Below are 11,000 nucleotides of genomic sequence, written 5' to 3'. Positions count from 1 at the left end.
CGGCGCTTGATGACCGCGGGCTCGGGATTCCCGTGACCACACCTTGCAGCGGCTGTCATCATCTCGGTCTCGGCGTGCGCCGTGTGTCCGCGTCGGACTCTCGCGGTGCGCACCGGCGGCAGTCTCGAGCTCTCCTGCGCTCGTCCCTTCTCGTCGTGGCGCTCGTGAAACGCCGCAAACCAGCTCCTTCGTGATCAATATTAATGGTGTTATTCTCGCCCGCTCCAGTGCTTTGTCTACAGAAGCGCCCGCGTCCTCCGCCGTATTCCCGAATCCGCGCGTTCGTCTCCCTCCCGTGTGATATCGGCGGCGCCGTTCGTAAAAATTCCCCCTTCGTTCATTTTCTGGGCCGGATCCGCATCGCCGGAGGTGGCACCGTCCCATTCGCGGAACGCCTGGGCCTCGGCTACGCTGCTCTCCCTGTCCGAGCTCCGCACTGGGGCAGCGCTGGTGGCCGTAGCCGCAGCGGCCGAGCTTCCGTCACCGCTGACGGGCTCACCGCAGCCTCCTCCCCCGCAGCAGCGGCTGGCGCTATGCGGACACCCGGCCCCGCAACTCTCCGCTCCAGGCCCGGCTGCACTAGCGCTCATTTTATTCCGATTGCAGTAATAATACATCGCTGTGTCGTTGGCATGGCCGGGTGTAAAGCGAGGACGCGCGACGAAGCTCCGTGAACGTATTTTTTCCCTTTCGAAAGGCAGACGGGCTTCTCTTTTCACCCGTCTTGCCTTTCCCTGCACTGTTGGCCGTCTCCAACACTCCCTGTTCGCACTGAGCATGCGCCGTTCATTGGCCCAACCTTCGGTAAAGAATTAGGGGTATTTCAAAAACTAGTTCACATTTTTCGTTTGTCACATGCCCTGGGTTGAGCTAAATTGCGTGCGGTATTGAAAATAACGATAGATTTAAAAATATAACTCCTAATCTGTTTAGCACTCGTGTTAAGGACACGGCACTTATCCGAAGGTCTGGGGTGAAAAAGCAGTGTTCAAGGGCAGCAGCATTTCGACATTCATAACAATGAGGACAAAAACAACGTATGATCTGTTATATTATAGACATTTTTTAAAAGCAAACAGACAAAAATGCAAGCAAAAATTAAAAATATTATTGTTAATATTGTTTCACATACATAACATATAAAGAAAAACAAATAATCCTCCATGGCCATATCATATTAAATCATGTCGTTTGATTTCATTGTTAATTTAGCTGCAGTGTTGAGAGTTGAGCACGACTGTTTTGCCATCCTAAACTTAAATATTCAACCGATTTTTGCTTTATTGTTTACTCTGTGTACTAATCTGACGAAATAATGAGCAGTATGCATTACGTACTGTGCGTAGTATGCAGTAGGCGTCGTTGGCGCCTTTTTTGGTCCTACCGCTAGAGGCGCTGTGGAGTCTGCAGTCATTCTGGGTAGCGAAGGCTAATTAGCATGTAACAATGGCTACACAAGCGCCAGGCTCTGCTGCTGGACCTACGATGAGTCAAGCCGGTTGTAGCTCTTCGCTGAGTCGAAGAATGGACGGTGGGCCGTGCTGCAAATTCTGGGAAAGCCCGGAAATAATCTCTCAGTTGGAGACGGTTCGCAGTTGGATTGGAAAGCATTATAAAAGGTTAGCGAGCTAAATAGCCGGGGACCCATACATGTTGTGGTTCCCTGACGCTTTCTTTGATTTCTTTACGCACAGGGCTGGTTGTCTTGCTGTTTTGTGGTTTTGTCGTTCTTATTATCGCCTCAAAACGCAAAAGTCTCTTTTGCGTATTTTGAATATTCGCCTCGTATGATATAGAAATGAATCGCTAACTCCACGGAATACGGTCTGAACCTAATTGACAGGACAGGAGTGACAACCTTCATTCTGTGCTCGTTTTAGCGGCGAAGCTATGTTTATGTCAAACTCCACAGCTGCATCATTTGAGTCGGTATACAATAAAAGACTCATTTGTAGTTTCCATATGACGCGGTGTACGTAAATGTTTATGTTAGCAACATGCTAGCAGCTTTAAGTTTGCAGAAACAGGTTTGTGGTCAAAGGTGTTTGTTTACACGACCTGACTGACACACCCCCCTCTCAATGCCTTTCCATCTCTGTCCACTACCCACTATGTAGGTAACACACACCTTGGTGCATCTGTGTGAATGTGAAAACCATTCCGTAGTACTAGTACAGTATGTAACAAAATCTATTGTAGTAAAAGCTGTTAAACACTCACAGAGTATTTAAAAATGCCCTATTTTGTTATGTTGTTTTTTTTCTCCCTCTTAAGCATGTACAATCTGATGCTCCCTCCAGCAAGTCTCTGTCTGGGCTGGTCATCCAACTGCTGCAGTTTCAGGAAGATTCGTTTGGCCGTCGAGCAAATAACCCAAGCTTTACAAAACTCCCAGTGAGTTTCTGCTTTTCCACTTCTTTCTCTGGCAAGCCATCCAAAGTAGACTTTATTCCTGTTGGTTTAAGTGCATATCTTTCAATTTCTTGCTGTTTTGACAGTCGAGGAGATAATCATCACCACCGCACCCAGATCAGTCATTGCATGAAACCTAGTTTTGCAGAATCATGAGTGATCGGTTGTTTGATCCTTGTTTCTTTGTCCACAGGCAAAGTGTTTTCAGGACCTAAGGCCGGGCGGTGCTCTCTGCTATATTCTAGGATCAGTGTACAAGTACAAGTCAGAACAGGGCTGGTTAGTATTAATGCGAAATAGTGCTGGATGCTTTTTTTAACCTATCATTAATTGGTTGTGTAAGTTTTCAGTTTATTTGTATTTGCCGTTCAAAGTTTGGTGTCGTTAAAGCTGTATTTATACTGGCACAAATTAAATTTTTTTGCTCACATTTAACATGGACCAAATGTTTTTTTGCACATGTGTAAACAAAAAAATCCACATTAGCTCAGATTGTTTTTTTGTTTGCATCCGATATGGGCCGCTTCCAAATGTTTTTTTTAATTGGATGCATATCCAATATCTGGACATCCGACCAATATGTAACCACACGTAGCTGATTTCCTGCAGAACTCCTAATGCGAGGGACGACACTTACTGCCTATAAAGAATGGGGCCAACTACCATGTTTGTAGTAAAGTGATAAATGAGTGGGGAATAATATAAACACATATCGATTAGAATACCAGTTGTGTCTAAAGAGAATGTAAACCGATGGGCAAAAAATTGGATATAGTCAAAAGATCAGGTCTGTGCATTTAGACTTGCAGTATAAATGCAGCACGTCAAACAGTCACTTTTATTTATATAGTGCTTTTAACAATACAGATTGCATCAAATCAAAACAGTATCAAACAGGAGAATAGAGTGATAGTACTGTATAATGACAAGATTAAGCACTTAATTTGAGTTTAATATAGAGATTTGAAAGTCATTAAGGCTGCTTATTTGATCAAAAATGAGTAAGAACAATAATATTGTTACGTATTTCTACAACAATACAATTATAATTTAAAATAATGTTTTTAAAGTAATGTTTTTTTTCCTAAGCATGTTTATAAAAATTGCTTAAATATCAATCAAATATTAACTATGGTCCCGGCTTAGTGTAAAATGTCTGCGAAACCCGGGCTAAGTGTCAAATCTAAATGTCGAACTTATCTCATCCACTCTGTGATCTTTTATTTCTTTCATTAAAGGAGACGCTTTGATCTTCAGAACCCGTCAAGAATGGATCGCAATGTGGAGATGTTCATATCTGTGGAGAAAACACTGACACAGGTATTTGAGCTCGGATCTTTTGTGAAGACGATGGTCTTGAGCGTGTGTACGTGAGGTGCAGGATCTGACCGGTGTTTTGTTTGTGCTAGAATAACTTATTGAGCAGACCTGTGGTGCACTTGTCTCCTGATCTTGAGCAGAAGCAAGCTCTTAAACTCAAAGACATTGTTGTGCGACACCAGGTAGGTGGAATAATAAAAGATCCAAAGAAATTGGGAGATATATCCAATACAGACTAAACACGGATGGGCATTTAGAGGAATGATACTTGAATACTTATACACTTTAAAAGCTATTAAAATGCGACAAGTATGATGCATATATAAATAAAATATATGCATTAATAAAAACACAATAAAACAAATTCGAAAACCCTTTTGTCTATATTTATTGTGAAAACCTGTTTAATAAGTAAGTAGTTTATTCACAACGTTTCTGCTTGCATTTTCAGGGCACAGTAACAGAGGAGAAGTCACAAGCCACCCATCAAATATACCCATCCCCCTCCACATCAGACGAAGGCTCGTTTTAATTTTGTGTATCTTTTTAGTTCACTCCTCTTGGTGTATCGGCGGAAAGGTTCACATTTGTGTGTTTAATGTTCACTGTTTGGTCTTTTCCAGAAGAGTGGCTTAGACCAGTCATGCGATTGGATCGGCAAGTGATGGTGCATTGGGGCATGTGTCCAGACAGGTAGAGAATGCATCGCATCCACATTTGCACATGTGCTCTAAATGTTTGGATTCGATAATGCTACATTTTGCCCTGTATACATTTATATGCTTTCGTATTTTATTTCTTCAGTTACGACTCGCTTATATCAGCAAGTGATGTAGATGAAGAAGTAGAGGAACCTCCCAACGCAGACAGGTGCTGGAAGGTGAAAAAATCCTTTTATTATTAATACCCTGAGTTGTTGTTTTTTTCTGTTGTGTAGTGTTTTAGAAATATTAAATATTAAGAGGGGCTTTTATTTGAGCGATAAGACAGTAAGAATATCTACATAATGTTTTGTTTTTTTTTCCCAGGTTCATCCCAAGTGGGTTCTCGACACAGACATATATAATGAGTGGATGAATGAGGAAGATTATGAAGTCGATGAGAATGGGAATAGTATGAGTTTCAGGCGGCGTATCTACCAAAGCACAGAGGTATGTTTATCTAATTTCATACAGTTTATTAAATTTGTTTGCAGTTGCTGTTGGTAGCATTTAATTTTTTTCCCTCTCTCTTTTTCACAAGGAACAGAAACCTGTAAAGAAGCGGCGACGCGTTCCCGTCTCCACCTTCTTCTGAGTCTAAGAAGAAAGGAGGAAAGAAAAGGTTAAATCACTGTAGCTTTTTTCTCTAAAAGAGTGGATTAAATTCTTTGCAGATGAGTTGCAAGATGTAGGTGCAAAATTGAATTTGATTCTTATTAACGAACATGTTACGTTTCTTATAATCCAACAGCTCAGGTGTGTATAAGAGGCGTGGTCAACCGGAGGAAGCGGAGCCAGAGGAGGACCTCACTAAAGACATGGAAGATCCCACGCCTGTCCCTAACATGGAGGAGGTCATTCTGCCTAAAAATGGTACTGTTCGTTTTTTTCCATTGTGTGTCGATTGCTTATGTTGGGGGTGTTACACTTTATTTATTTCACATTATTATCATTGGCTGCAGTGAACCTAAAAAAAGACAGTGAAAACACTCCAGTCAAAGGAGGCATTATGGCTGATTTAGGTAAGTTTGTTTGTGGAATTTATTCGTATTATTTGTGTTTTGTATTTCAGTAATAACCTTGAATATCTATGCTTCTCTTAGATGACCAGGAAGAGGACCTGCTTTCCGGTGTCAGAGTAAGTCAGTCCAGCTAAACAAAATTGTATGTCCACATCCCAGAAAACTTTAGACCAAGTGCACCTTCCGATAACGCCTTCAGAAAAAGCAAAATGAAGGAATACTGCAACACTGCTCTAAATTCTACAAAAAAGTTTCTACCCTTTCTGCCATGAGTTTGATGCTCCTCTCCAGCTAATACAAAATCTACATCCAGAACACAGCTATAGTCAAGTCCTAGTTTAAAGAACCTCTAGCTCACAATATCTACCATGTGCTTTAAATATTTAAGTTCTGACCTATTGTGTGTGTAGGATGAAGAGGAGCAGAGGGAGTTCAGCCGTGGGATGGAGGGGGAGGAGAGTGCCACAGAGCAAACGCATCACATCATTGTGCCCACCTATGCCTCCTGGTTCGACTACAACTGGTGAGGGTTTAACTGTACAACTGTCCAGATTACGCCAACTCACATTCTCAGTTTTACAGTACATAGATGATAGAATTGAGGCGTAGCGCTGTGAACATAAGCGGACATTTACTATTCTTCTTTTTTTATTTGAGGGATAATAGTGCTTTTTTATTGTTGTGCGTCAGTATTCATCAGATAGAGAGACGAGCTCTGCCTGAGTTCTTCAATGGGAAAAATAAGTCCAAAACACCAGAAATGTAAGTCTGTGTTTATACAAACACTATTTGTATCAAATTTATCATCCTGAATTCTACATATACATGTTCATATCTTGTTTGCAGATATCTTGCATACCGCAACTTCATGATTGATACATACCGACTAAACCCTCAGGAGTATCTGACCTCAACCTCCTGTAGACGAAACCTGACAGGAGATGTGTGTGCACTTATAAGGTGTGTGTTTTCATTTGGACTCACTTCAATTAATTATGTACCGGTGTTAAATTATAATTCACTTGTAAACCACTTGTGCACATTTTAGGGTTCATTCATTTTTGGAGCAGTGGGGGTTGATCAACTACCAGGTAGACGCAGAAAGTCGACCCCTTCCCATGGGCCCACCCCCAACACCACACTTTAATGTTCTCACAGACACACCATCTGGACTCGTCCCATTACAGCACAGACCCTTACAGGTAATGCAGAAGTACTTTAAAATGACTTTGCCAAGCACCACAGCTGTGCTTGATGATCAGTTGTTAGATTACAGTGAGCTGTTCATGTCACAAAACCGCCTGTTCTCTTTTATTTTTTGCTACTTATTGTTTCAAATGAAGGCGTATGAAGTATTGAAAACAATCATTAGCTGGAAAAAATATGTTTCAGCGATCGTTATAAAAATATTTTATTAATCAGATTTTTTTTGTGTGTTTGAAGGTTTCCGCTTCTCAGCATATGTTGCATTTCCCAGAGAAATTGAGAGAAAAACCATCTGACCTGCAGAACTTTGGTCTGCGAACTGATATTTATGCTAAAAAACATCCAAAGGTAAAAACCCCAAACAATGTTTGAAACATTCATCATTTGAGCATCATTTTGAAATTCAGCCCCTGAAAACTGTGTGCTTTTTTTCTTTATTTATCTTTTAGAGTAAAGGCGCAAGTGCAGGGAGAGAATGGACAGAACAGGAAACACTCTTACTTTTGGAGGTAAGCCAGTCCAGCAGTCAACAAGATTTTACATTTTTATTACTCAGTAGCCTTGAACAGTGGTACTGCGGGAGGTTACCAGTTCTTTATTGGTTTATCTCAATTAAACAATGATGACAACAATTTTGAGAGTCCACTTTAGACATTGTAACTATAAGTAACTTTGCATCATGTTGACTCTCCTGTTAGGGTTAGTTGACATATACTTGCAAAGTTTTTCATAATCAGTATGTTGTGGACCCACCAAAAGAAGTTTACTAATACTCTAATGACCGCAGATTGACATATATGTGCAAAGTTACTTATCAAAATAAAGTGTTACACAATGTTAGACAACAGTTTTTGTCATACGCTAAATGTATTTTAAAATTTAAAATTATATTTCTTTTCAGGCTTTAGAGATGTATAAAGATGACTGGAATAAGGTTTCAGAGCATGTGGGCAGTCGCACACAAGACGACTGTATTCTTCATTTCTTACGGTTGCCCATAGAGGACCCATACCTAGAGAACTCTGAAGCCTCAATGGGTCCTCTGGCCTATCAGCCTGTCCCTTTCAGCCAGTCGGGGAACCCCGTAATGAGCACTGTTGCGTTCCTTGCATCTGTGGTTGACCCTCGAGTGGCCTCTGCGGCCGCCAAAGCAGCTTTAGGTAAGAGCTAGTGTCTGTGCTAAGATTTGCGTAGTAAGAGACAAAAAAAATTTATGTAATGCTTGAAATGTCTTACAGAGGAATTCGCAAGAGCAAGAGAAGAGGCCCCGCCAGAGATATTCAGTGCCAGCTTTCACAGAACACAGAGACTTGGGCATCATCTAGATCCAGCCTTTACACTCCAAACGGGCAGCATTGCAGGACTTGATCCCGACAGTTCGGAAAAGACCGGTACTCATCTCACTTTTTTTGTATATTAGATTTTTTTTTTTTTTTTTTTAAGTGATTTATGTAGTTTACTGTAGTAAGATTGACAAATGCATAAGACCTATCATTAAAAAGAGGCAGCAACAGTCAACTAAAATCAGCATATTAGAAAGATTTTTGAAGCATCATGTAAAATATATTAAAATAGATTAGAATTAGAATTAGAATTAATGAATTATTTATATATTCATACATTCAACCCAATAAATGCACCCTTGGTCAGCATAAGATAATTCTTTCATAAACATTAAAAAAGGCCAAAACCTGAACAGTTAAAACCATTTTAAGATTCATTGAAGAATAATTGTAATGGTCATACTACAAACATCCAGATGAGGGCAGTAAGTGAAAGAAATTTGAATCTCATTTAATAAATGTCTTATTTTGCCTTTTGTACACCTAATATTACATAATAACATTTATGATTAAACATTGCCATTATGATTACTACAGTGTTGTTGTTGTTTTTTTGCTTTTTAGATGGGAGTGTTATAGAAACAATGAATGCTGAATATGAGCAGCATGACAAGGTATGAGTAGCTTCATCAGACCCAAATAATCATACATTCTCATGTTTTATGTTTTTCATTCACAAAATCAAATCGGTGATTGTCACTGAGTCTGTTCTGTCTGTTGTAGCTTGAGGGTGACAGCATCTTGGGAGAGGGAGAGCGCGTGAAGAACGAGGAGAAAGAAGAGAGCGAAGGAGAGAGGGGAGAGGAGAGCACAGCAGGTCAGTGGATCACAGATGCTCTGCATATTAAATCTTCTGCATTGATTCACCTTGATTATCACAGTGCCGCTATATAGTTTAATATTTATGGGTAGTTGCAGTTGGCATGACAGCTCAGGTACACCAAAGCTGTGGGCAAAAAAGTGTAGCACTATACAATACGGACTACATTTGAAAGGATTTTGGCATGCATAATATGAAAAATGTTCTGAATGACCTAGCATTTTCTCCATGCACTGTGCCTATGTATGAAAACCTATACATGTAATTACTGTACAAAAAGGTGAACCCTGTAGCACTAGGCTTTCACAAAACAAGTTGTAAGTGAACTGTAAGTAACACTAGCTTTAAAGTTTTGAAAGAAGTCTCTCATCCATCTATTCAGAGGAGAGTTTTGACATGGGCCTCAGCCAAGGAGATGGGGAGGAGATGAAGAGGAGGGTGGAGCTTGAGGTGGTGGAGGGAAACATCACCACAGCTGCTGCTGCAGCACTGGCCTCCGCAGCTACCAAAGCAAAGGTGGGCGTCCAACCTCTTTCCTTGCACCCGCTCCCGTGACCATTAACAGTGACAAAAACAGTGATTCGTCTGAACTCGCTCTTCTTTCGTACCTCTAGCACTTGGCTGCAGTAGAAGAAAGGAAAATCAAATCTCTGGTGGCTCTGCTGGTTGAGACTCAGATGAAAAAGCTGGAGATCAAACTGAGACACTTTGAAGAGCTGGAGACCATTATGGATCGAGAAAAAGAGGCTGTGAGTTAGTGCCTTGTTCAGACAAGACCTGGCATCACTCCAAGAAACATTTGAGAGCACACTAAATAGGTTTTCAGTGCAACAGTGTTACTCATTTTGATTCAGACCTTGTTTAGTTTGTATTTTTTTTTATTTAAACGGTAAAACTTTCTGCATTTTTAAGGTGTAGATTTTCAGATGTCAGAACTTTATTTGATATATATGTGTGTGTGTGTTGTAGCTGGAGCAGCAGAGGCAGCAGTTATTGTCGGAGAGGCAGAACTTCCACCTGGAGCAGGTGAAATATGCCGAGATGAAGGCACGACAGACCGTGGAACAGCAGCAACAAACAGGAGCTACACAGAGCAGCAGCAGCAGCACAGCGTACAACCCTCTTCACCACGGTACACTCTCCTTTATATCACAGTCGGCGCTTTTGTCTCATTTACGCTCGTATCAATGATAATAAGACTTGTTTTTGCGTCCTCTTCAGGGCGTTCGGTGAGCAGTGCTGCTACAGGACAGGTCATAGGTGCTCGGCACTCTGGAGCTCCTAATGGCATGTGTGAGTAACACATGCCTCAACTCGAGTGCTGATCAACTCTGGTGGAGTGTTCAAAATGTTATGAATCCGGCTTTTTTTTTTATTTTTTTTTTTTCCCCAACTCAGACCAAACTCCACCGTCCTCACAGGCCGATGGGGGCACACCCATGTAATGACTTCAACGCCTTAAGACTCAAACTCAGCAAGATGACATGAAGGACTCGGTCGCATCATTATTCACATTCACCTTTACAATAGCACTTTCTTCTGTGTATATTTAATATTTTTTAAGCATTGAGGCTAGCATATAAGGGTCAGATTTGAGGCTTTTCGTTGCCATATCTGTCTGTACTTAATGTTTGTAGATCCGTTTTTGTATTGCCACCAAATACTAAAACATTTGTTTTAGTAAGAATAAATCTTTTATATGAAGTTATAACATCTTGAGCGAGCTCATCTATTGAAGCCTTTGCTTTAGAAGGTTTTCTTCTACTTTTGTATTTTTAATTTAGTAGCTTGTTCTCCGATGCGTTTAATTTGATATTCGGGGTATTTCGGCAGTCAGCTGTTCTTAACTATGGAGAAAACTGGGCTGCGCCATTACTTGATCTGTTCCAGATGTATTTTTAACAGCTTTAATTTTTAAAAGAAACTCTTAGATCACAGGTCACTCTAGTGCACAAGGTTTGGGAAAAGCTCTTTTCCATACATGAGAGTAAACGGAGAAGGGAGCTGTGGAGTTCATAAATGAGATTTGAGAGCTACAGGCTGCACAGGAAGATTTTCAGCAAAAACATTTTTATTGTATGGAAAGGAGCCACTATATTTTCCTTTTAAATAGTGTCTTGTGTGTTCTACTTCAAAAAGAGTCAAGTTTTCAACAACAAGGAGAATATTTAATATT

General features: G+C 40.7%; 2 protein-coding genes across 2 annotated transcripts in view; both read left to right on the top strand.

The window, feature by feature from the left end:
* The window catches only part of LOC122323317 (sal-like protein 3), a 7,293-nt gene extending 7,125 nt beyond the window's left edge, over positions 1–168 (top strand). The window contains exon 4 of the mRNA XM_043217064.1: positions 50–168. Coding sequence (XP_043072999.1) covers positions 50–168 — 119 coding nt within the window. The remainder of the gene's footprint in view (positions 1–49) is intronic.
* A 1,278-nt stretch (positions 169–1,446) lies between these two features.
* Positions 1,447–10,535, top strand: smarcc1b (SWI/SNF related, matrix associated, actin dependent regulator of chromatin, subfamily c, member 1b). Its single transcript, XM_043217063.1, is given in 29 exon segments — positions 1,447–1,587; positions 2,275–2,394; positions 2,606–2,691; positions 3,651–3,732; positions 3,822–3,914; positions 4,184–4,253; positions 4,356–4,425; positions 4,537–4,612; positions 4,761–4,883; positions 4,975–5,004; positions 5,006–5,055; positions 5,185–5,306; positions 5,396–5,455; positions 5,537–5,571; positions 5,866–5,978; positions 6,146–6,217; positions 6,302–6,415; positions 6,504–6,657; positions 6,899–7,009; positions 7,111–7,170; positions 7,563–7,821; positions 7,900–8,052; positions 8,569–8,618; positions 8,728–8,821; positions 9,207–9,340; positions 9,439–9,573; positions 9,794–9,956; positions 10,046–10,117; positions 10,223–10,535. Coding segments are annotated over 29 exon segments (2,889 nt in total). The 3' UTR covers positions 10,270–10,535.
* Positions 10,536–11,000: the final 465 nt, after the last annotated feature.

This window comes from Puntigrus tetrazona, chromosome 19, assembly GCF_018831695.1.
Source record: "Puntigrus tetrazona isolate hp1 chromosome 19, ASM1883169v1, whole genome shotgun sequence".
Lineage (NCBI taxonomy): Eukaryota > Metazoa > Chordata > Actinopteri > Cypriniformes > Cyprinidae > Puntigrus > Puntigrus tetrazona.
The sequence above is the reverse complement of the archived record's forward strand: the minus strand, read 5'-3'. Positions and strand labels throughout refer to the sequence as shown.